At 42.3% G+C, this 26,927-nt stretch overlaps 1 protein-coding gene across 1 annotated transcript in view; it reads left to right on the top strand.

The window, feature by feature from the left end:
• MCCC2 (methylcrotonyl-CoA carboxylase subunit 2) overlaps positions 1-26,927 on the top strand; it is a 77,361-nt gene that overhangs the window by 30,626 nt on the left and 19,808 nt on the right. The window contains exons 7-10 of the mRNA XM_070774564.1: positions 10,109-10,222; positions 21,161-21,225; positions 25,722-25,821; positions 25,933-26,028. Coding sequence (XP_070630665.1) covers positions 10,109-10,222; positions 21,161-21,225; positions 25,722-25,821; positions 25,933-26,028 — 375 coding nt within the window. The remainder of the gene's footprint in view (positions 1-10,108; positions 10,223-21,160; positions 21,226-25,721; positions 25,822-25,932; positions 26,029-26,927) is intronic.

The raw sequence follows: 26,927 nt of genomic DNA, 5'->3' as shown, positions 1-26,927 counted from the left end.
CAATTTGATCTCTGGTTCTTCTGCCTTTTCTAAAACCAGCTTGAACATCTGGAAGTTCACGGTTCATGTATTGTGAAGCCTGGCTTGGAGAATTTTGAGCATTAGTTTACTAGCGTGTGAGATGAGTACAATTGTGCAGTAGTTTGAGCATTCTTTGGCATTGCCTTTCTTTGGGATTGAAATGAAAACTGACCTTTTCCAGTCCTGTGGCCACTGCTGAGTTTTCCAAATTTGCTAGCATATTGAGTGCACACTTTCCCAGCATCATCTTTCAGGATTTGAAATAGCTCAACTGGAATTCCATCACCTCCACTAGCTTTGTTCGTAGTGATGCTTTCTAAGGCCCACTTGACTTCACATTCCAGGATGTCTGGCTCTAGGTAAGTGATCACACAATCGTGATTATCTTGGTCGTGAAGCTCTTTTTTGTACAGTTCTTCTGTGTATTCTTGCCACCTCTTCTTAATATCTTCTGCTTCTGTTAGGTCCATACCATTTCTGTCCTTTATCAAGCCCATCTTTGCATGAAATGTTCCCTTGGTATCTCTAATTTTCTTGAAGAGATCTCTAGTCTTTCCCATTCTGTTGTTTTCCTCTATTTCTTTGCATTGATGGCTGAAGAAGGCTTTCTTATCTCTTCTTGCTATTCTTTGGAAGTCTGCATTCAGATGCTTATATCTTTCCTTTCCTCCTTTGCTTTTCGCTTCTCTTCTTTTCACAGCTATTTGTAAGGCCTCCTCAGACAGCCATTTTGCTTTTTTGCATTTCTTTTCCATGGAGATGGTCTTGATCCCTGTCTCCTGTACAATGTCACGAACCTCCATCCATAGTTCATCAGGCACTCTGTCTACCAGATCTAGTCCCTTAAATCTGTTTCTCACTTTCACTGTATAATATAAGGAATTTGATTTAGGTCATACCTGAATGGTCTAGGGTTTTCCCTACTTTCTTCAATTTAAGTCTGAATTTGGCAATAAGGAGTTTGTGATCTGAGCCACAGTCAGCTCCCGGTCTTGTTTTTGTTGACTCTATAGAGCTTCTCCATCTTTGGCTGCAAAGAATATAATCAATCTGATTTCAGTGTTGACCATCTGGTGATGTCCATGTGTAGAGTCTTCTCTTGTGTTGTTGGAAGAGGGTGTTTGCTATGACCAGTGCATTCTCTTGGCAAAACTCTATTAGCCTTTGCCCTGCTTCATTCTGTATTCCAAGGCCAAATTTACCTGTTACTCCAGGTGTTTCTTGACTTCCTACTTTTGCATTCCAGTCTCCTATAATGAAAAGGACATCTTTTTGGGGTGTTAGTTCTAAAAGGTCTTGTAGGTCTTCATAGAATTGTTCAACTTCAGCTTCTTCAGCGTTACTGGTTGGGATGTAGACTTGGATTACTGTGATATTGAGTGGTTTGCCTTGGAAACAAACAGAGATCATTCTGTTGTTTTTGAGATTGCATCCAAGTACTGCATTTTGGACTCTTGTTGACCATGATGGCTACTCCATTTCTTCTAAGGGATTCGTGCCTGCAGTAGTAGATATAATGGTCATCTGAGTTAAATTCACCCATTCCAGTCACTGATTTCAGTTCATTCCAGTCCATTTCAGTTCGCTGATCCCTAGACTGTCGACGTTCACTCTTGCCATCTCCTGTTTGACCACTTCCAATTTGCCTTGATTCATGGACCTGCCTTTCCAGGTTCCTATGCAATATTGTTCTTTACAGCATTGGACCTTGCTTCTATCACCAGTCACATCCACAACTGGGTATTGTTTTTGCTTTGGCTCCATCCCTTCATTCTTTCTGTAGTTATTTTTCCACTGATCTCCAGTAGCATATTGGGCCTCTACTGACCTGGGGAGTTCCTCTTTCAGTATCCTATCATTTTGCCTTTTCATACTGTTCATGGGGTTCTCAAGGCAAGAATACTGAAGTGGTTTGCCATTCCCTTCTCCAGTGGACCACATTCTGTCAGACCTCTCCACCATGACCTGCCTGTCTTGGGTTGCCCCACGGGCATGGCTTAGTTTCATTGAGTTAGACAAGGCTGTGGTCCTAGTGTGATTAGACTGACTAGTTTTCTGTGAGTATGGTTTCAGTGTGTTTGCCCTCTGAAGCCCTCTTGCAACACCTACCGTCTTATTTGGGTTTCTCTTACCTTGGACGTGGGATATCTCTTCACGGCTGCTCCAGCAAAGCGCAGCCACTGCTCCTTACCTTGAACGAGGGATATCTCCTCACCGCCGCCCCTCCTGACCTTGAACGTGGAATAGCTCCTCCAGGCCCTCCTGCACCCACGCAGCCATCTGAGATGGATGGTGGCATCCATTTTAGATGCTACCTTTTCCAGGAAAACTTCTGAGAATCCCTTACTGGAAGTCATCTTTTCTTCCCCCGACTCCTGTCCGTAACTCTTGCACTTTGCCTTACTAGTGGCATTTATCCCTTTTATCTAGACATATCCTTACTAATTTCCTTTACTAAACTCTATGCCACTTGGGATTAGAGACGGTATTGGATTATTTACATCCCAACACATGTATTTGTCTACCTAATAATTTATTAAAAGAGTGAAACCCTTTATGGCTATAAAGTGGTTCTGTTTCTTGTGTTTTAATCATTGGCAGGCAGATTCTTTTACCACTGGGCCATCTGGAAAATCCCATGTTTTATTATTTACTGTATTTAAGATGTTAGCTTAGATGGATTGTTAAAAACAATCTTTTTTTTTCTTGTATTTTACCGCATAAAGCAATCACTATTGTAACCACAGTTATGTTATATGCCTGCATTTTGATAGTGAGGTCTATGTGCTGTGCCGTGTCCGACTCTTTGCAGTCCTGTGGACTGAAGCCGGCCAGGCTCCTCCATCCATGGGATTCTCCAGACAAGAACATTGGAGTGGGTTGCCATATCATTCTCCAGGGGATCTTCCCAGCAGAGGCATCGACCCTCATCTCCTGTGCCTCCTGTACTGACAGGTGGATTCTTTCCCACTGAACGACCTGGGAAGCCCAGTGAGCACTAACTTTCTATGTTGGTTCAATTCCTGTTTTCCTCCCCAAGATTGGTTTTTATTTAATATTATTAACCTTGACCATTTTAAATCCATTTATCCATTTCTAAGAAGTATGTCTCGTACAACGATATCTCTGTTATGTCCTATATTTTGCAGCTGTAAAGATGTGACTAGATTCCTACAGATCTTCCAGATCCAATAATTTTGTTTCTGGACTCGAGAAAAAACAGTTAACTAGATACACTCTGTATTCTCTCCTGTTTCATTTTTCCTTACTTTCTCATAGGTTTTAGGACCCCTGATTTGTTTTTGAAGTTTAAAGACTTGGCATATTGGTGTCCATTAGTGTTTAATTTCTTTTGTGGCTCCCGCGTTGCCGACTTTTTAAGTGTGAGACTTCCAGTTCTCTTCAGAAGTGGGATCTTGGTGTTTCTTTTCTTCGGATCTTACATTACCATTAATTTTTATAGTCTAGTGGGAGTCTAGTCTGGACTGATCTTTGCTCTGATGCATTAATTCTCTTCCTTGTTTTACTGTGATCCTTACTACACCAGCAACAAATGTTTCTGTTTTTATTAACAGTTTATTTCTTCTGATTCAGGCATTATTCACCTAGCCCTGCTAGTTGCAGCTCCTCGGGCCTTTCTTCCTTTTTTCTTCTTTGTATTTCTGCCCATTCTTCTTTTTGGAGATGTACCTGAAATTATTCTCAAATGTCCTTACTTTCCTCTTTTTCTTACCATTTCCTTCTTATCCCCTTTGGCTTAGCTTATTTTTGTAATTTATTTTTGGTTCAGACCTTGGTAAATGTTTGGAGGGTCTTAGGATAAACACTGAGTATTATTTTTGAAATGCACTTGAACTTGCTTATGAAACCAGACAGGGTCAGGGGTAGAAGAAACCAGTCTGTTTGATTGTTTTGAAGTTCTCTGATAAAAAGCTTGGAGCAGAAGCGGAATGTGGATAAGGTGGATTTTTTGTTTTCTATGTACATTTTGTCCTATCCACTGGGCACAGATAAGCATGCATGTTCTAGGATCAACAGTGTGATCAGATGGTTTAGTTGATGATATTCTTAAATTCTAGACAGCTATTGACTTGATATGTGTATATTATGGCTTTTATTTTTTTAATGGTAACTCTTTAGGTGCCTTATGCTCAGTCATGTCCTACTCTTTGTGACTCCATGGAGTGTAGCCTGCCAGGCTCCTCTGTCCATGGGATTTTCCGGGCAAAAATACTGGAGTGTGTTGCCATTTCCTTCTCCAGGGGATCTTCCCCACCCAAGGATAGAAGCAAATAGTGTGATACAGGCAGTATTTGCTTTCTGCATTACTTTGAAAGGAAAAAGGAATAAGATGAGAGATTTAAAAAAGTATATAGTTTAATGGCTTTTCCATCAAGCAGCTGAAAATCTTTGTCCCCAAGTTCTGTTACATCAGAGAGAGCCTTTGAACTGCATGGTCTTCTGCAATTTTTCAGTGGAAAGATGGAGGTCTAAGGTTAACACAGCTTCTCAGAATTAGATGTAAAACCTCTTGACTTCATCTCAGAGACCCCGTCCACAGGGCAGGCTGCTGACCTACAATATGTAATTTGTTTTTGGTGCAGTGACAACCAGTCTCTGTTTGTGCAGACAAAGCCTGGAGGGTAATGCAGGTTTGTCTAAAGTTTTTCCAGCCTCTTCCCTCTGTTCTTTAGCCTCTCGTTTCCTTTCTTTGACAGCTTTTGCTGTGCTGCCCGCGGCGGTGATAACGAGGATTGTTGCTGTCAGTTACACATCATTCTTAGCCTTCTTGCTGTTTTCTTGCTCTGGATTCCAGTTTTTGAGTCGCCATGGCCCTGCTGACCCTGCAGGAGGGGTCTCTTGGTTTGTCTGTGTCACAGAGCAGGCCCACCTCAAAGGTGAAGGAGTGGACAGTGGCCTCTCCGTGGAGCTGGCGGGAGGTCTCGTGTTCTCATGCAGATGAGGGGCGCTGTGACGTCTCTGCTGACACAGTGCCTGGGCTGTGTCACCCAAACAGCCAAAGCTATGCTGAGTGTGGCCCGAGCGGCTTATGGCCACAGAGCTTCCTTATGTCCTTTTAGTGTCCTCTTGGTAGAGAAAGCAGCAGAATCTCCTTTCTGGGGTTCTGGATCCCTTGTTCAGTGTGGCCCAGTGTTAGGTCTTCACTGCACTCTGGACAAATGCTTCGGGGCCTGGAAAGTCCTCAGTGCTGTTTGGGCCCTGGGGTCCCCACGCTCTGTGAGAAATAGCGGTAGGCACAGAGGCAGAGCTCTCAGTGCATGCTCACTCTATTTGTGAGTGAGTGAAGGACTCAGAATTAAATACAGAAGAGGAGATTGTGTGACACTGGTGACTTCACTGTGTTCTTTTATTTCTATTTTCAGAATTTGCTTTAGCGATATTAAGTTTGTGTTGGATGCTTAGAACTAGAATAGCCTCTCTTTCTTATTGATGAAAAATGTGAGGATATTGATTCTTATATACTTAGTCACTCTAACTCTTGTGCTTTGTTTTAATTTTATAAGTTTTATAGAAAAGTAATTTATTGAGGTATATTTCACATACTATACAATTTACTCATTTAATATGTATAATTCAGTGGTTTTTAGGATATTTACAGGGTTGAATCAATTTTAAACAACTTTAAATGACTTTAAAACAACTTTAAATGACTCCAGAAGGAAATACCACACCCATTGGCAGTTAATCTCATTTTTTAACTTAGTCCCTCCAGGTAACCTATGGATGTGCCTCTTCTGGACATTTTGTATAGATGGAATTGCACAGTAAGTGGTCTTTTGTGACTGGTTTCTTTCACTTAGCGTAATGGCTTCACAGTTTATCCCTGTCTCTCCCTTGGTTTCTCACCACTCTCTGGGTGGTACAGAGTGCTAGTGCTGGTCTGGCTCCCACCTCTGGACTAGAGGAGCAGTTCACAGACACTTAAAGAGCAACAGCAACAAAGCACTTCAAACGCGGGTTATCCCAGGTCTTCAGATGTGCCTCAGTTGCAGTCACATGCTGCTGCTGCTGCTGCTAAGTCGCATCAGTCGTGTCCAACTCTGTGCGACCCCAGAGACGGCAGCCCACCAGGCTCCCCTGTCCCTGGGATTCTCCAGGCAAGAACACTGGAGTGGGTTGCCATTTCCTTCTCCGATGCAGGAAAGTGAAAAGTGAAAGTGAAGTCGCTCAGTCATGTCCGACTCTTAGTGACCCCATGGACTGCAGCCTACCAGGCTCCTCCGTCCGTGGGATTTTCCAGGCAAGAGTACTGGAGTGGGGTGCCATTGCCTTCTCTGCAGTCACATGAGGGAGATGGTTTTTGATCTCTGTATTAGTTCTCCGTTACTGCAGAACAAATTATCCCCAAACATAGCAGTTTAAAACAACAATGCTTATTGTCTTGCAGTTTCTATGGATTCAGGGTCTGAGCACAGCTTAGCTGGATCTTGGAGCTCTCCTCTTAGCTGGATCACGTGACTGACTGCATCCTCTCAAGGCTCCACCCTGTATCACTGGCTGATGGCAGGATTCGGTCCTCTGCAGGCCTTTCTTAGTTCCTTTTGAGCTGTTGTATGTTCTTTCCTACTGTGTGCCTCTCCATACAGCATATCACAGCATGTCAGCTGCTGCATTAGAGTGTGCAAGCAGGTGGGCAAGAGAGAGGCCAGCAAGACACAAGACATGGTCTCTCATACCCTGGGCACAGCAGTGACGTCCCATCACTCACCATATTCCATTTGTTAGAGGCATATCACCAGACCCACCACACACTCAAGGCAATGGGATCATACAGGACGTGAATACCAAGAGTCTAGGATGATGAAGCGGGGTGGGGGGTGTTTTAGAAGTTGCCTGCCACACTATCCCACTCATTACTAAGCAAAGGTCTTCTCTATACGTTTGTGATGTCTTCTCTGGCTTTGGAGAAGTGGATTGTTGATTTCCTTGATTATAGAGCTTCTGCAGAGAAAAGGCATCTGAAGTGTTCTTTGTTTTAGTTTTTCAGTCTCTCAGTCGTGTCTGACTCTTTGTGACCCCATGGACTACAGCATGCCAGGCTTCCCTGTCCTTCCCTATCTCTCAGTTTGCTCAAACTCATGTCCATTGAGTTGCTGATGCCATCTAACCATCTTATCTTCTGTCGCCCCCTTCTCCTCCTGCCCTCAATCTTTCCAGCATCAAGGTGTTTTCCAACAAGTTGGCTCTTGGCATCAGATGGTCAAAATATTGGAGCTTCAGCTTCAGCATCAGTCCTTCCAATGAATAGTCAGGGTTGATTTCCTTTAGGATTGACTGGTTTGATCACCTTGCTGTCCAAGGTGTCTCAAGAGTCTTCTCCAACACCACAGTTCAAAAGCATCAATTCTTTGGCATTCAGCTTTCTTCACAGTCCAACTCTCACATCCACACATGACCACTGGAAAAACCATAGCCTTGACTAGATGGACCTTTGTTGGCAAAGTAATATCCCTGCTTTTCAATATGCTATCTAGGTTGGTCATAACTTTCCTTCCAAGGAGTAAGCGTCTTTTAATTTCATGGCTGCAACCACCATCTGCAGTGATTTTGGAGCCCCAAAAAATAAAGTCTGCCACTGTTTCCACTGTTTCCCCATCTATTTCCCATGAAGTGATGGGACCAGATGCCATGATCTTAGTTATATGTATACATATATCTCCTTCTTCTTGGCCTCCCTCCCACACCTCCCGTCCCACTTCTCTAGGTCGTCACAGAGCTCAGCTGAGCTCCCTGTGCTATGCAGCAGCTTCCCACTAGCTTTTTTTATACCATTTTACGCATGGGTAATGTATGTATGTTGATGCTACTCTATCAATTCATCCCGCCCTCCCCTCTCCTCCACCCCCCATGTCTGTTTTATCTGCATTTCTATTCCTTCCCTGCAAAGAAGTTTATTAGTACCATTTGCCTCAGATTTTTAAAGAATTTATTTATCTACAATATCCCTTTCAAAATATCGTATTGATAGACCTGTTGGTTATTTGCATGTATTTGCTATTATAAACATTGCTATGATGAATATTTCTTTGTACTCATGGGCAAGAGTTTTTCTAGCCATAGATATTTTAAAACAAACTTCTGCAGGGAGGTGGGGCAGGGGCAGGGGGAGAAATAGGTGAGGGAGATTAAGAGGTGCAAACTTCCAGTTGTAAAATGAGTCATGGGTATGAAATGTACAGTGTGCGGAATATAGTCAGGAATTATGTGCTATCTTTATATGGTGACAGACTGTGGCTGGACTTATTGTGGCGATCATTTTGACATGTATAGTGATATCAAATCCCTCTGTCATATTACAGTAACTAACATAGTGTTTAGGTTGATTATACTTCAAAACCAACCAACCAAACAAACAAACCCATAGAAAAAGAGATCAGATTTATAGTTACCAGAGATGAGGGATTGGGCAGAAAGGGAACTGGATGACAGTGGTCAAAAAGTACAAACTTATAAGATAAATAAGTAATGTGATATAATGTGCAATATGAATAATATAATTAAGGCTATTCTATGTTATGTGTGAAAGCTGTTCAGAGTAAATCCTAAGAGGTTTTTTCATCATAAGAAAAACATTTTTCTTCCATTTTAAAAATTTTAGGGATTTCCCTGGCAGTCCATGGCTCAGACTCCATGCTTCCATTGCAGGGGTCATGGGTTTGATTCCTGGTCAGGGAACTAAGAATGCCATACACGGCATGGTGCAGCAAAAAACAAAGTTATATCTAAATGGGATGGTGGATATTTTATAAAGCTACTAAGATAATCTTTCATGATCCATGTAAGTCAAATCATTATGCTGTACACCTTAAACTTAGGCAGCACTGTATGTCAATTATATTCCAATAAAACGGAAAGAAAAAGACTTCTCAGTGACTGATAAGCAAACAAGCAAAAGAGTAAGTGATAAACATTTCTGTTATATATTGACAAATGTTACAGGTAGTTTTAATAACATTACATGAAATAGGAGAAAATGCCTTTTGTGACAGCCATCTAAATAGAAGGCAGCGCATGAGTTAACATGACAGCCATCTACATAGAAAATGTTAACTCATGTTGCCTTTTGCTTTTGGATTAATAAATAGTGTGGCTTTTTTCTTTTCCAAAGTAGGTATTTATATGACTAGAAGGAAAACTGATGGAATATTGGAATTAGTAAAACTACTTTCATATGGTAATTTAAGAAAATATTCACTACATACTTCTCTTATTTTTCTTCGTGGTAGTATTTATTCCTATCTAGGACTAATCAGCAAAATCTATATTTATTATTTGTATCATACTAATCTCTAAGCAAGAATTTCTTAAAAACTTTTATCATGGAAAATTTCAAGCACCCACAAAAGTAGAAAAATAGTACTGTGAACCCTGAAGTATGCATCACCCAGCTTCAACACAACTGACTTTCTTTTGAGCAAGATTTTCAATTGTGATGCTAACATTAGTTTTATATTTAGAAAGTCTTATATTCAGGGTAACACAAAATTAACATTGCTCATTTGGAGAATTATTTCAGTATTCCTATGAGGTAAGTGGCAATTGTTTAGAGAACTTATTATTGCTATTATTAGATATAAAAGTTGTCCTTTTAATATAATTTTGCTAATTTATGGGTTGATTGTGAGTTTCTTCTCTCCATTAGTTGCTCAGTGTAATGGTGTGTTTGGCCAGTCTTCCATTTGACAGGGAGGTTGTCCACAAGCTTTGTAAAAGTGTGACCTAAGCCCTTCGAAATGTTTTGATACAAAAGTTAGGAAACAGTTCTAAATGCTTAGAGAACTCCATTTTAAAAATGAAACACAAGGAGTTCCCTGGTCACCTAGTGGTTAAGATTCCAAGCTTTTCTGCCATGACCTGGGTTTAATCCCTGGTCAGGAACTGAGATCCTGCAAGCCCCACAGCGCAGACAAAAAAAACCCCAAAAAACCAAAAAATAAAAACAAAGACAACATAGGGACAAGCTAGTAACATGCCCTGGTACTGTTTGTGGAACTGTAGATCCAGAGACTGTGTAATTCACTGTTCGAGCTGTACTGCATGAGTTTCCTGTGTGCTTGGATTCCAGATAGCAGTGGTCATGGGCTCCTGCACAGCAGGAGGAGCTTACGTGCCTGCAATGGCTGATGAAAACATCATCGTCCGCAAGCAGGGTACCATTTTCTTGGGTGGACCTCCCTTGGTAAGAACCTGCCTGTTCGTTTCTTTTTGGTAAGAACATTTGCTTGCTTGCTTGAAGTAAAATATACCATTCTGACCATGTTTAAGTATACAGTGCTCTGGCATTAAGTATAGTCACTTTGTTGTACAGCTGTCACTACCGTCCATCTCCCGAACGTTCTCATCTTCCCCAGCTGAAACTCTGTGCCTATTAAACACTAACTCCCTATTCCCTGCCTTCTTCACTACCCCAGAAACCATGATTCTACTTTGTCTATGAATTTGACTACTTTCGGAACCTCATTTAAATGGATCCTATAATATCTGTCCTTCTGTGTTTGCCATATTTCACTTAGGAAAATGCCCTCAAGATTTGTCCATGTTGTAACATGTGTCAGAATTTCCTTCCTTTTAAAGGCTGAATAATATTCCAGTGTACATGTATATACCACATTTTGTCTGTTTATCCTTCAATAGACTTCTGGGTTGCTTCCACTTTGGGGCTGTTTGGAATAATGCTGCTGTGACCATGTGCAAATGTCTGTGTGAGTCCCTGCTTTCATTTCTTCTTCTTTCATTTCTTATATGTTCAGAAGTGGGATTGCTGAGCCATGTGGTAACTCTGTATCTAAATTTTTGAGGAATTACTTCATTCCTCTTTATAGCTGAGTGATATTTCATTGTATGGATAGGCTGTATTTTGTTTATGCATTTATTGGTTGATAGACATTTGGGTTGTTTCCACTGTCAAAGGTACTAAAATATAAAACATTTTCCTTTCTTCTGTGATCTGTCTAGCAGTTGTGTTTTTATTCGCTGTTTCATGACGTTGCACCCCCCACCGCTGCCCCAGGCATCTCTGCTTCCCATGGGCCCACTATGACCCCAAAGTTGTGCCATCTCCATGTGGGCATCTCTGCTTCCCATGGGCCCACTATGACCCCAAAGTTGTGCCATCTCCATGTGAAAATGTGCTTGGTACCCGGGTGGAGGTGGGCAAAAGGCTAGCCCTTAGCCCCCCTCCTCCCCTCAAGTGGCCTGTTGGTGAGCACATCTCAGCACTGCCTAGCCCAGGTCTGTGATGGGCTACCATGATCCTCCCAGAGACACCATGGGGTGCACGCCTGACCTATGACCCTGCTCCTGAGCCAGAGCCCCACTGGGGACAAATGGAACAGTCGCTGGTCAGGGCAGGGAAGAGAAGGTAGGGCAAGACCCAGGGCACAGGCGCCAGTCAGCCAGGAAGCAGGGAGCAGAGGGGAGGAGGACTGCACAAGAGCAGAGGCTGTAAACCTTAACACATATGCTCCATTGTCCCATCAGACTTCATTACAGAAAACAGCTTCAGAGATAAAATTGTTTAGACTTGCACCAGGGTAACCAGTGAGCATTAAACTCCGAGCACAGGACTCTTCTGAGAGTGGGACCCTGTGTACCCTCACTGGCCACCTGCCTGTAAAGTAGGCACTGGGGACTGGATTATGTTATCCCTGGTTTTTCCTTACTTCCCATTTGACCATCTCCATTACTGTGAGTGCCGTGTCCAGCAGGGCAGGTGAGAAAGACTTGCGACAGGCGCGGGCGCGTAATGAAAAGACAGACACATCATTTGGCAAGCGGGGAATCGGGGGTCCTCCTGCTCCCCATGGCAGGAAGACAAAATGGCTCCTTTCAGCCCACACTTTTATTGGTAGAAGTCACATGAGATCATTAGGGAATAGCTATACTGGGGAGTTTGATCAGCGCACCATAATGAGGGAGTCAAGTTAAAGCTTTGCTTTTGATCGGGAGTGACTTGTTTTGTTTCCATGGGGACGGACGCAGTGGCAGGCAGTGAAGCGGAGCAGGGAGCACGTTCCGCCCCAAGTATGTGTGGTCGGCGTGCTTATTAGGACAATCACGAGGGCACAGTTTGCCGCACCCTCGAGTCGTGGGGCAGGTTCTGGTCTCTGCTCTGCCAGGCTGCAACATCTCCCCCTTTTTGTTTTGATTGCAAGACTATCATGGTCAGTCCAGAATAATAATATAGGGCTCTTTCTGTGTTAAATTTGGGGGTACCCCGTTAGGATCTGGGAACCAATGGGAATTGTTGGTCCAAACTGTAGGGGAAGTGTCAGTCCACGTTAAGGGTCTAGCTAATGGAGGGTCTGGAACATGAGTCCAATACAAATCGGCATCTGCCCCAGTTACTGGAGAAGGCGATGGCACCCCACTCCAGTACTTTTGCCTGGAAAATCCCATGGACGGAGGAGCCTGGTGGGCTGCAGTCCATGGGGTCGCTAAGGGTCAGACACGACTGAGCGACTTCACTTTGACTTTTCACTTTCATGCATTGGAGAAGGAAATGGCAACCCACTCCAGTGTTCTTGCCTGGAGAATCCCAGGGACCGGGGAGCCTGGTGGGCTGCCGTCTATGGGGTCACACAGAGTCACGACTGAAGTGACTTAGCAGCAGCAGCCCCAGTTACAGCACAGGAGACCAATGCCACCATAGCCAGCAGCATGGTCTCGGGAGCCTTAGTCAGGTGTTTGAGTGTGCAAGAGCATCTGTTCACTCTTTTGACTGCGGCTCTTCAGTTGTCCGCAAGTCATAGGAGGTGCCTGATGAGTGCGTGGTTGTCCTTCTTGCTTGGGGCGGTGGTCGGGGGGCGGGGCTCAGGGCGCAGTCTGCCGGGTGCAGCCTCTGGACTTTCTGTGTCACCATCGCCATGCTCACTGTGGGATTCCACATCTCCCGTGGTGCAAATGGGGGATCCATGGTAAAGCTTGATGCACCTGCTTGGTATCTAACCAGGGCCTTGATCTGTTGAGACACAACCATATCCTCCTCCCCATGTTAGTAGGGGGGTTGGTCCTTTCCATGGACTACCTTCTGGCACCTTCCACCAGACCTGTGGGTATCACACTGAAGGAGTATGTGAATGGTGTTTCTCATGTGGGGTTGATTTTTGGTCATCTGTTGTGAAAAAATTTAAGGTTAGGAGAGCTAGACGCAGATGTGCAGGTGGAGATTTCCCTGCTATTCCCCCTTTCTGTTTTAAAAGTTGACTTTTAAAAGCATAGTGTGCTCATTCAACAATAACTTGGCCAGTTGGATTATATGGGATGCCTGTAGAATGACTAATAGGCCAGAGAGAGCAACAGGCTGTAAAAGCTTTACGGGTGTAAGTTGGCCCGTTGTCAGTTTTCAGTTTCTTTGGGATGCCCATATGAGCGGAAGCTGAGCAGAAGCCCAAAGCATATGAGAATAAGTATCAGTAGAAACACGAAGGTAGCTAAGGTGTCCAAACTCAGGAAAATGGGTTACATCCTTCTGCCAAATTTCATTTGGAGTAACCCCTGGAGGGTTAACTCCAGGTAATGGAGGTTGGTAAGCACTGACTTGTTAACAGGAAGGACAGGCTTGAATAATTTGTGTTGCTTGGGATTTAGTAACGTTAAACTGATGTCTAAGGGAATGGCAGATTGATAAAGAAGTTGATGAAACTGGTAAGCCTGCTTAAAAATGGGCATCATTAGAAGGTCAGCCTGAGAATTGCCAAGGGTGAGAGGCCCCGGGAGAGGGGAGTGAGCTTGAATATGTGTAATAAAGAAAGGAAAGGAATGGGAGCGAATGGCTTTTTGAAGTTGGAGAAATAGGAGGAATAAGTCCTCAGAATTAACATGTTTAATTTTTGTAGTCTCAGTAGACTTGGTCATTCCAACCACATAGGCAGAGTCACTAACAATATTAATAGAGGTCTTTAGAAACAAGTACTGTAATTTCTGTTACTAGGTCCACCCGCTGAGCCGAGGACCTAGAAACTAGAGTTTCTCACTCCTCAGGGTCAGTAATGCCTGCTTTGCCATTGTTAGAGCCATCTGTAAAATAAGTAGGAGCGCCTGGGATAGGCGTGGCCTTGGTAACTCTGGGCCACACAAAGGGAGTTAGGGAAATAAATTGTAATAATTTATGTGCAGGAGGGTGATTGTCTAAAATGCCCACAAAAGCAGTGAGGGCAACCTGCCATGATAAGCAAGTCTGTCAAAGATGCTGTTGTTGAGTTTTGTCAAATGGAACATGAGTAGTTTGAGGATCAAAGCCAGTTAACTGGCAGGTATGCTTTCTTTCTTGTATAATTAAATTAGACACAAGGGTAAGGTACGTCATCTGAGTTTTGCCCTCCTGAGAATGTGCCAACAGCCATTCTATGATGCCCAAGGTGGGCTGTTCTTGAAATAGAACTCCTGTAGGGGCTTCTGAAGAAGCTACGACAATGAAGAGAATAGGATGGTCATCATGAATATGATTAAGTTGAGCATTTTGAATGGCAATATTTACTATATCGAGTTCCTTTTTAGCTTGTGGCGTCAGAGTCTGAGGAGAAGAAAGGGCTGAGTCCCCTTTAAGGGTCTCAAAGAGGTGTGTAAGTGAACTGGTAGGAATGCACAAAGCAGGGCACAACCAATGAATATCTCCTAAAAGCTTCTGAAAATCATTGAATGTTTTGAGATTGTCGCATCTAATGGATACCTTTTGGGGTATAATGGTATGTTCTGAAACCCAATAACCTAAATAGGAAAAGGGAGCTGTTTTTTAAATTTTTGGGGGGCTACATGTAGTCCCCATCATTTAAGATCGTGTTGAACTTGGTGAAAAAGTGGGTTTAGGAGAGACTTCTGGGGCAGCTAAGAGTATGTCATCCATATAGCGAATGATGGAGGCTTGAGGACAGAGGGATTGAGCTCCCTCCAGAGTGCTAGCCACTATTGTTGCCTTAGCGTCATCATCCCCTGAGGCAACATTTTCTATTGGTACCATTTCATGGGGGCTGGTTGGTTAATACTAGGTACTGAAAAGGCAAATTTTTCTTTGTCTTGTGGAGCTAAGAGGATTGTATAAAAACAGTCTTTAAGATCCAGAACTACAATTGGCCAATCTTGAGGTATGGACAAAGGGGATGAGTCCGGGCTGCAAGGCCTCCATGGGTTGCATTACAGCATTAATAGCTCGAAGATCATGAAGCAGCCTCCATCTGCCTGATGTTTTTAGGGACTGTGAAAACTGGAGTATTCCAAGGACTAGTACTTTCCTCTGTGTCCTGCTTGAAACTGTTTTTCTACCAAGGCTTGTAAATGCGTAAGTTTCTCCTTTGCCAGAGGCCATTGATCCACCCAAACAGGTTTAGATGTCAGCCACGCTAGAGGTGTGGCATGTAGTGGCCGAGAAATGTCAGTGACCTTCATTAAAAATTTTTATATAGTAGCTCTTTTCTTTCCAGTTTGGGTTGAATAGGTAAAGGAGAAGGATCTCGCTGTAAATTTTTTCCTAGCCCTTTTCTCAGTTGTTACCCCATTCTCATCATCATATGATCTGCCTTTCCCTTGTTGGAGAGAACTAGGTGCCATTGGGCTAGTCGTTTGTCGGGCCCTAGGCAAGGAAGAATTGCTGAACTCTGAGCAAGTTGTTGGGATTCTTCCAAACCTGAGATTTTTTCCTGGGGTTCAGTCAAGGGCCAGTCATCTGGCCATTGACAAGAAATAATGATGGAAAAGTCAGCTCCAGTATCTAAGAGATTAGATAAGGTTTTTCCTTGAATTTTAACCTTACAAGTGGGCCGATCTGAGAGTATTTGTTGAGTAAAGCACACTACTTGATCACCAGTGCTCCCAAATCCTTGTTTTCCTCTGGTGATAGGATTATAATTGTTAGGGGCATGGTAAGGCAAGAGAAGGAGCTGAGCAGTTCGTTGACCTTGAAGAATGACATGGGATGAGCGGGAAAGAGCCATTACTTTAATTTCTCCCAAGTAGTGTAGGTCAATAAGGCCAGGAAGAATTTGGAGGCCCTTGGGAGTAAGGCCACTTGTGCCCAGAATGAGTCCTATAGTCCCCAGTGGAATGGGGCCTCAGATCCCAGTAGGGATTGCTGCAGGGGGTCTGATTCATTAATCTGAACAGTTACTCTGGTTGGGAGGTCCAACGCAGCACTTCCGCTGGCAGCAGCTGGGAGGCTGGAGATAGGCTGCAGGGTGTGCTGGAGACCCTCACCGGCTGTGTCCCATCATTTGTGGGGCCCGGGGCTGGCCCCGTTGGCTGTTTCCTGGCTGTAAAGGGGAACCGTTCTTATGAAATTCTGATCTGTGGTGATTAGCCCAGTGATTGCCTTTCTGGCATTGAGGACACAGTCCCGGTGTTTTATTGTTACAAGTGGGTGGAGGTATTGTAATACCTGTTTTAGATCGGGAACGGCAATCCTTTTTCATATGTCCAGGCTTTTCACATTGAAAACATTTGGCAGGGGAAGAGCTAAAATTATTTTTAAAGGCAGCACAAATTGCTTGAGCTAGCACGGTTTGTTTGTAAGCCTGTGTACCAATATTCTGACATGCTCGAACAAAATCTGCAAGGCTGACATTTTGATGAAGAGGGTTAAGGGCAGCCTTGCAATCTGCATTGGCATTTTCATAGGCTAATTGTTTTAACAAAATGTCCTCCACCGTAGGACTATTAATTTGACAGTGGAGAGCAGATGAGAGCCAGTCTACAAATTCAGTGAGTCGTCTCCAGGTCTCTGTAAAATTTTGACCGATGAACCGGTAGGCTTGTCAGGGTCTGATGCTGTCTGCCACGCCCTTCGGCAACATTTGGTGACCTGTTGATACGCTTCCACCACTGTACCTTCATAAGTCAGTTGGGCTGTTGGACTGGTATGTTGCCCTGTGCCTATGAGCATTTCAAAAGTAAGATTATGTCCAGTGGCCAAATTGGTATGGGCTTGCTCTTGGCACAACTCAGTATAAGAGGCAAAAAACTGTAAATATCGGGGACCACTTAAAGCTGCTTTGGCTAACATTTTAACATTGTAAGGAGAACTTCTTCCAGGGAAACAAATTTCCAACAGTTCCTGTGTTAAGGGGAATTAGCCCCATTCAACCTAACACTAGATTTTAGTTCCTTTAAAACACTGATGTCAAAAGTTTCATGGGTTGCAATAACCTGAGTGGGATTATTGGCGTTGGGTCTGTAATTAATAGGGAAAGCAAGATGGTCCTCAATGTTTAAAGCACACGTATGAAGGGTGGAGGCCATGGCAGGCTGAAATTGAGTCAGCGGCTTATCCTCCCAAGACATTTCTGGATCCAGTGGAGGTGGCAGTGGTGGAAAATCATCCTCAAGTTTAGGTGGCAAAGGGGTGGAAGGGTAAACAAGAGTCGCTTCTGGGGACACTGCCTTCTGGCATGATTTCTCAGTCTGAAAAGGGTGTAGGACCGAGCGCACTAGCCCCAGGTTGCAAATACCATCACGAGTATGCGATCCCCTCTCCTGTGTGCTGGTTTCAAATTCTCTCCCACTCAATCCCAATTTTCAATATCTAGAGTGCCTTCTTCCAGAAACCAAGGATTATATTTAACCACCTCTGACTTCCCTGGTGGCTCAGACGGTAAAGCGTCTGCCTACAATGTGGGAGACCGGGGTTCAATCCCTGGGTTGGGCAGATCTCTTGGAGAAGGAAATGGCACCCCATTCCAGTATTTTTGCCTGGAAAATCCCATGGACAGAGAAGCCTGGTAGACTACAGTCCATGGGGTTGCAAAGGGTCGGACACGACTGAGTGACTTCACTTTCACTTTCACTTAGCAATCTCTGGAGGAGGTGCCTCAAAAGCTGGAGATAATGTTTCTCAGCTTTATTCAAATCATTCCCCATTGTTACCCTGACTTTGTAAGACAACAAGGGACTTTCCACCCTTAGAGTCTGAGGGCCTGGCCATGATCCAGGCGCCTCACTTTCACTTTTTTCTTCACGTTCACGTCTTCACTTTCTTCACGTCTTCACTTCACTTTTTCTTCACTTTTTTCTTCACGTCTTCACTTCAGTTTTTTCCCTCGGGGGAATTCTTCCCAATTTCAGGTCCCTGTTTGGGCGCCACCTGCCACGTCCAGCACAACGGGTGAGAAAGTCCTGAAACGGGGGCCGGCGCATAATGAAAAGTCAGACACATAATTGGGCAAGCAGGGAATCAGGGGGTCCTCCTGCTCCCCATGGCAGGAAGACAAAATGTCTCCTTTCAGCCCGCACTTTTATTGGTAGAAGTCACATGAGATCATTAGGGAATAGCTATACTGGGGAGTTTGATCAGCACACCATAAAGAGGGAGTCAAGTTAAGGCTCTGCTGTTGATCAGGAACATCTTGTTTTGTTTCCATGGGGACGGACGCAGGGGCAGGCAGTGAAGCAGAGCAGCGAGCACGTCCTGCCGCAAGTATGTGCATTTGGTATGCTTACTAGGACAATCACGAGGGCGCAGTTTGCTGCACCCTTGAGTCATGGGGCAGTTTCTGGTCTGTGCTCCACCAGGCTGCAACAGCGAGTTTCAGGAAAGCAGCGGTCACCCTGCAGTGTTTATGCCACGACTTGATCCTAGATTTCAGAGGGATAAACAGAGGGTGGGTAAAGACACAGATAGTTAGTACAAATTACAAGGAAACGTCCCACTGTGTATGTATAATCCAAGAATATTAAAGAGGTAAACAGAATAATGCCAAGGAAATTCTAAAGGTACAGTAAACCTACAGTGGAGTATTATTCAGCCGTAAAAAGGAATGAAGTTCTGACACATCCTACAACATGGATACACCTTGAAAACACTGAGCCAGACACAAAAGGACAAATATTGTATGGTTCCATTTCTATGAAATATGTAGAATAGGCAGATTCATAGAGACAGAAGGTAGGTTAGCGGTTGCCAGGGTCTAGGGTGGGGGTGTATGGGTAGGAATGCTTCTTTTGAGAGTGATGGAAGGTTCTGAGATTGGGTGGTGGTGGGGATTACACAACCTTGTTAATATGATAAAGAACACTGAATTGTATTCTTTTAAATGGCGAATTTTCTGGTACATGAATTATATCTTACAAAGGAAGTTTATTGCTTCAAAAGTTTATCTTGGTTTTGGAATACTAACACAAGTTTATTAAAAAGAGTATGTTAGAAGATCTTATGCTTCATGTTAATTTTCAATAACTTTTTTATGGAGGATCAGGTAAGCCTGAAAAACTACCATTTCAGATGTAGTAAAAGTCTCAAGGCTTCATTCCAAAAGCCTGCAGAATAATACTAAATATTATTCTTTAATATCTCTCTAGCTATATTCATAGTGATTGTTGGTTAATTTACTATGTATAGTAAATTTTCCTGGGTAGTCTTGTTTATTTTTTATTAGAGAATGAGTACAGATATGACTAGAATTTAAAACATCTTTTTGGGAATAAGGCATTATCATAATATGGATATAATGCTGTTTTTGAGAGAGGATTTTGTCAGCATCAACATCACAGTGTCTGTTCAGTGGATTCAGATTTAACTTATACCTTGGAAAAAAGCAACCTGGCCACTGAAGTCTGCAGTTCTGTTAGAGAACTGAACCCTGTTCCGTAGTCTGCCATCAAAAGGCCATGTTTATAGGTAGAAAAGAAGCAGCAGCAGCCTCAGCTGTTGGAGAATTCTAAATTTTGATGCTTGTTTTACTGAAAATTGAGAAAAGGCTTTGCAGACAAGGTTTTGAAGAAGCTGTTTTGTTGTCCTATCTTCTATTGTCCAAGCTTGTTATTTAATAGAATGAGCTATTTTCTTTTTCTCTTAAACTTTTATCAAATTTTTATATATGTCACAGTTTCAGTCATGTGTAAGTGTTTCAGTAAATATTAACTGATGACAAATTTTATTTTTTCATCTGGTATTAGTTCCCTGAAAATGAATATCATTTATCAGCTATTTATTAGTTTTTAAATATCCAGACACCTTTGTAACTAGTTATTGTCTGGACTGAATGTTATTTTACACTGAATTTTTTGGGAAGAAGAGAATCAAGAATTTAGTTCTGGGGGTGGAATATTTGGAGGTAAAAAATTTAATTACTTCTCCCTGTAGAATAATATTTAAGACAGAGCTTTTGATGTAGTGAATAAGTCATTCCTATGCTGTGTTTTAGATTAATGTTCATTATTCTAATAAAAGCCTTTTAAAAAATTACTTGGAGAAAAAGAAATAAATCAACCAACTCAAAGAAGTAGGAATCAATAAACGATTTCTAAGGGACCAGGTTGGCATTTAGCCTTAAATCATTTTTCTTGTTAAAACTTCTCAGACTATAATTAAGACAGTCTTAATTTATTACTTAACATTTCTTTCTTTTTGGTCATATTCTCATGAATCTTAGATGTGGGTAATCATGGAGATTTTTTTCCCCCATCTTAAAGATACTATACCTTTAAGAGTTTGTTTTTGATAGTCACTGGAATTATTTACCAAAGATGAAAAAAAAAATAGTGTTACTCCAGTACATTTATTGAGTGTCCAAAGATGAATAAATCACAATTTCTGCCATCCAGGAACTCACAGTATAGAAAAGATGAGAGAGACACACGAAAATTAGTGAAATACAGTCTGGCAAGTGCCATTGGAGGTGTAGGTGGAATATGCTTGAACCACAGATGAGCAAGCATTGCTTTGTTAATACCATGCAGCATCATTAATGGTTTAAAGGCCTGGGCAGATCAGGGAAAGCCCCATAGAGCAGGTAGGGCTTGAACAATAAGTGGGGATTCATTGGGTGGATGAGAGGAAGAAGGGAGCCTAGGTAGTGGGAACAGCATATGCACAGATACAAAGGCTTTAAGGTGCATGTGGAGGCAGAATAAAGTAGGGGAAAGAGCGTGCTTTCAAGCCAGGAATGTCTGGGTTCAAGTCAGTTTCTGTCCCTTGCTTGGGGGCTATGGGCAAGTTCCTTAGTGACTCTGGGTTCGCATTTCTTGTCTGTAGACTAGAGGCAATATTATCCAGGTGGGTTAAATGAGAAACAAAATATGTAGTTCTGTGAAAGAAAGAATGGTAGATATAGCCAGGTTAGGGAATGTATGGGAAGGCATTTTAATAACTCTGATGGACAAAACTCACCTTTGACTTTTATCTTTGTTGTAGGTTAAAGCAGCCACTGGAGAAGAGGTGTCAGCTGAGGATCTTGGAGGGGCTGATCTTCACTGCAGGTGAAACAGAAGCAGTTGTTTCTTCCCAGGACTGATTGTCATTTATCTGTTTAAAAGAAATTTTAAATTATTTTTTCCAAGTGTTAAACTTGCCAGATCAAACCAGTTTACTTATTCTAGATCTGCAGTTTTGGGGTTCAGTTCTTTAGTGTTCCATTTCTAAGCAAGAACATCAGCTTTTTATTATAGCCTAGAAAGACTGGAGAGACAGAGTTATCATTTGTTTAACAAATACTCATTGAACACCTGCTACGGACCCGGCACTGTTTAGGTATTCAAGGTAGTAAGATAGACATTGTCTTTGATCTCAAGCTTATAGTCTAGTCAGGGAGGTTTGTTTCACCTCCTTCAAAATAGTACATAAATGTGTATACATGATAAGGGCCACAAAAAAAGAAGTATAGGGAAGGCATATAGAAGGTAGAGCTAAGCCAGTGGCGTGCAGGCATTATGACATTGCTTAATTAACACTTGTTAAGTGGAGGACAGGGTGCTGGATGGTGAGCCATGATTCAACAATAGACCATAGGAGAATCTGAAATAGAGAAGTTTATTAGTCATAGGTCCTGGAGAAATTATACAGCACACCTTGAGGGACCACATGAGGTGGTCAAGCCAGGCTGCCCAGAGATGAGACAGGACCTGGGGTACATGTTTTTATTAGGGTTGATGATTGGAGTGCTTTGGGGTCCCCTGACTAGGGCCAGATTGGTCAATCAAACCAGAAGATTGGGGCTAGTGTTAAGTTCCTTGGAGACTGTATATAAGCATGCAGGCCATGAGAGGCAGTGAGGACTGTTGATCATAAGGGCTGCTGGGGAAGTCGTTGAGAACTTACATTTGCTCGTGACTGAGCGGCTACCTAGGTCTTGCTTGAGGAGCCTGTGTCCATTCAAGGTCCCTGCAGGCTGCATGGAATGCTGAGGAATAGCTTAGCTAAATGCTCAATAAGAGGTAAACACTTAGCTTGTTCTCTGAGAAGAGAAAATACCCTGCTTTGTGGCATCTGCCAATCCATATTTGTGGTATAAATTATCCCACAATGCCTGATTTTAAGCTACCAGTAGGACAACACTGGTCATGGCATCAGGAAGAGATACATACAATTGGCTCTTGTGAGTCAGGTGTGAGCCAGCTCCATTACATCACCGGTTGGCCCATTTCAGGTTAAAGTTCAGGAGTAAGAATACCACCATCTACCTCCTAGAATTTCATGAGGATTAAATGAGATATTATGTGTAAATTGCTTGAAACAATACCCACTTTAAACTGCTGCTGCTAAGTCTCTTCAGTTGTGTCCGACTCTGTGCAACCCCAGAGACAGCAGCCCACCAGGCTCCTCTGTCCACGGGATTCTCCAGGGAAGAACACTGGAGTGGGTTGCCATTTCCTTCTCCAATGCATGCAAGTGAAAAGTGAAAGTGAAGTCACTCAGTCGTGTCCGACTCCTAGCGACCCCATGGACTGCAGCCCACCAGGCTCCTAGGTCCATGGGATTTTCCAGGCAAGAGTACTGGAGTGGGGTGCCATTGCCTTCTCCCACTGTAAACTAAGTACCTATAAATATTAACTGCCATTATTATCATGTTTATCATCATAATAATCAGTATTCTTATGAGCAATGAGGAAATCATTGAAGAGTATTAAGGAGAGATGTACTATTATCAAATCTTTCATTAGAAAAATCCCTCCGGTTGCTAGACGGAAGATGCTTAGTAGGTTGGCAAGAGTGTATGAGGGACCAGTTGGATGGTTCTATCAATAGCATAGGCACTGCTGTCTTAGATGGTTATGGTGGTGGTGAAGGTAGGAAGGGAGTAATCACATTTGTGCTCTATTTTAGGGGTAGAATTGAGGGATTTGTTGATGGATTTCATATATGGGGCATAGGAAAGTGAGGTAATGAAGATAATGACATGAAATGGTTTTATTCCCTGAGTCTGGGAGGGAATAAAATGTTGGTCAAGTGTTGGGAGGGGTCAAGTGTTGCTAAGTTAGAGATGCTCCAGGCATCCAAGTAGAGATGCTGAGTAGGCAGTTAACTATAAGTGTCTGGAGCCCAGATCAGTGCTTGAGAACCATCAGCACAGAGGTGGAATTTAAACCATGGGACTAGATAAGTCCACCTCGAGCTGAGTGTAGATAAGGAACAGGGCCTAGGACTAGACTTTATAGAACCCAGGCATAAGTGGCAGGTAGATTTAATCATTGAGCTCAGTGGCCTGGGAGGTGCAGTAAACCTTTCTTTGCTCTGCCATACCACAAACCAGCAGCAGGTGGCTGTAGGAACAGTCTAGTGAGTGGGAGAAGGAAAATATGTACAACGTTTCCACTCTCCTATCAAAGAACACTGCCATGCCTTTTGAAGAGCTGGCTAAGGGACCTACCTCTGCCTCAGTTTTCCATTCACTCCTTTCTCACTGAGCACTTACTGTGGATAGATGGATTATACTAAGTGTTATGAGTAATGCAGAAGAATTTTAGGCCTAGTCCTTGCCCTCAAGGATTTATAATTTAATTAGGCGGATAAATGAATGAACTAAAAAACAATTACAGAGCGAATATGCTAGCTTGCGTCCAGTTAGGGAGTTTGTGATTGACGTGCACGTACTACTATATTTAAAATGGATAACCAGTAAGGACCTACTATGTAGCACAGGGAACTCAGCTCAATGTTATATAACAACCTAAATGGGAAAAGAATTTGAAAAAGAATTGACATATACATGTGTCTAACTGAGTCACTTTGTTGTATACCTGAAACTAACACAGCCTGTTGATTAGCTACTCCAGTATAAAGTCAAAAGGTGAAAAAGTTAGGGGTGCAGATTCTAGGATGCATCTTCCATTTGCCTCACTTGTTACCCTTGTGACTAGACAAACTACTAAACTTCCCGGAGCCTCATTTCCTCGTGAGTGAAACGGAGATGTGAATTGCTTCTGCCTCACAGCACACTGTGGCATCCTAAGCGCTCTATTACTGCCAGCTATTATCATTAATAATAGCTTGTTTAAAGTCATGTGGATTAGGTGGTAATGGCTTTTTTCGGGAACAGTGTCATAAAATTTACTAGTCACAAGTTGCTTTGGTTCTCTCTGTTACTATAAATAAATACATACTTGTACATAACGATTTGTCATCCTTAGTAGGTAATTTGACACAAAGCTTTACATAATACAGTGTCTCATCAAAAGTTTCTCTTTCCTACTATTTTGGTACATACTAGGCAGTTTTTAAAAGAAGACATTTTATTTTAAATATTTACTGATTGGGAAGCAATCTCTTCAATTTCTCTTTGTTTACTGAGTTGCTATAGTGTAGATAGAAGTCAGCAAATGCAGCTGGTATTATGTGTGAAATGTTTGAAAGATATGGTCAGTTGTAAAATGCCTTATTAAGTTGATGAAACTGAAGGATCTACCATTTGCAAAGGTATTGGAGGATACATGGTCCCTGCTCTTACTGAGGAACACCCAAGCCCAAAGTGGACGGGACATGAGACCACCGTGAGAGCCCTAGTCTGGACATAGCTCCTGAGGATTTGGTGTTTTCCTTAGACAAGACATCAAAATTTAGACTATGGCAGCTTAGTCTCTGCGTATTTGTTGCTGTTTAATCACTTTGTCGTGTCTGACTCTTTGCTACCCTGTGGAGTAGCCCACCAGTCTCCTCAGTCCATGGAATTCTCCAGGCAAGAATACCGGAGTGGGTTGCCGTTTCCTTCTCCAAATCTTTGCTTATAAAATAAACTAAAATTCTATTCTTTTCAGGTATATATTTTTGCCTGACTCTATAGTTCTTCTTAAAATATTGCATTAGAAAGTCATAGCCATACATCTACAAGTGAAATAACAAGCCATCTAAGAACCAGAGTATGCCCAGGCTTCATTCACATTGAACTTGAAATGAGAAGGACTTCCATGGCCCTTACCACAGTGCCACGTTATCAGTTATTTTCACCATTGATCTGAGGGACAATGTCTTCAAGACTTTGTGTGTGCTACCTGCGACAGCTGACTCTGGGGGTGTCACTTGATAAGGGAGGCCTCAGCAATCTCTCAGAAATGGGAAGTCACAGTTGGCATCTTCACAGTTGATGAAGATAGTGAGGTTGTGATCATCTTTACAGTTGATGAAGGTACACAGTTGTACCTCAGTGAGTCTTGTCATTGTTGGCAACTACATCACAAAAGTGGGCCAGCTGAGGTTGAAATGCATCATATGCAGTTTTATCTGTGGTGTATGGGATGAGCATCAAATAGAAGTTCTTGCCAGTAAGGCCCTGTGGTCTACTAAAAGAAAGTCAGGATTGAGAAACATAAGGTGAGGGTTCTTACGCAGCTACTGGCGGTCCTAGGGCAAGGTATATAACTTCTGTGTACCTCAGTTTTCCCTGTTCGTAAATCCTTAGACGAGAGAAGATTCTTGGGGTTTAAGGTATTTAATTATTTTTCTTTCCCCTGTTCTGATTATTTTAGTGTGCTTTACTCTGTAGAAAGTCTGGAGTAAGTGACTACTACGCTTTGGATGATAATCATGCCCTTCACTTAGCTAGGAAGATTGTGAGGAGTCTAAATTATCAGAAGAAAATGGATGTGAGTTGAATTTGTTCTTATATTTTTTTATTTTTCCAATGCATTTTGGCTTATGTCACCTTGAAATAATATCTTTAAACAGGCTAATGTTGTTATTCTGTATTTCTGCAGGTTACCATTGAGCCTTCTGAAGATCCTTTATTTCCTGCTGATGAATTGTATGGAATAGTTGGTGCCAACCTTAAGAGGAACTTTGATGTCCGAGAGGTGTGTAAAGTGGAACTGTGAGCTATAAGCTATGCTGTCATAGTTTAAGGCATGTGTTTAAACTTCGTGTGAACTAGTAAGCTGTATGTATCCATTTTCAAAGCTGAAGTCTGTTTTATATATGGGACATAAAAGGGAAAAGATACCTTACTAAAAGAAAAAAGGGGGAACACCTCTTAATTATCAGCAAGTTTTCCCTGCACGATGCCTAAGCTTGCTTTGTTCATATTTAGTGCTCTGTATTCCTGTGGACATGAGGAAAGATGTAGGGCAACGCTATAATTTCCAGCTGTTTCTTTTTTGGGTTCTTATTTCGGGAAATGGATGGAATGTCAGTAAGTTGTTGAAAGAAAAAACATACCCTTTTAGATCAATAGGACATGAACAAAGGATTAGACTTCTGATTACAGTTGAAGATGTTGCTATGGTTACAGATTGTCTTCCACGGTCTAGGTCGACAGTTTTTAGTGCTTGCATACAGCATGTAATCTTCTCTGGCAGAATAGTTTTTAAGTTAGGAAATTGTCCTAATGGCAGATTCTGTGCCTTTAATATTTTGTTATGTTTCCCCTTGACTATAAAACTATTATGTACTAATCGTGAAAAATATAGAAAATACAGAAAAACAAAAATCACTTGGAATTCCACCGTCTAGAGAAAGCAGCCAGTATTTGGTATTTTGGCTTAATGTGTGTGTATACATTTTTATGTAGTTCAGATAGTATATACATATATTCTAGGAGTGGAAATCAATGCTTAAATTATAAACATTTCCCCATTATTGAAAAGTTCTTCATGAAACATTTTTTTGTAGCTAGGTCCTCATTCTTATGCTAGTACTTGGTGACGTGGCAGGCACTCAGTAAATCAATTTTTGGAAGAATTGATGAATGTAATAT

Source organism: Bos indicus, chromosome 20, assembly GCF_029378745.1.
Source record: "Bos indicus isolate NIAB-ARS_2022 breed Sahiwal x Tharparkar chromosome 20, NIAB-ARS_B.indTharparkar_mat_pri_1.0, whole genome shotgun sequence".
Lineage (NCBI taxonomy): Eukaryota > Metazoa > Chordata > Mammalia > Artiodactyla > Bovidae > Bos > Bos indicus.
The sequence above is the reverse complement of the archived record's forward strand: the minus strand, read 5'-3'. Positions and strand labels throughout refer to the sequence as shown.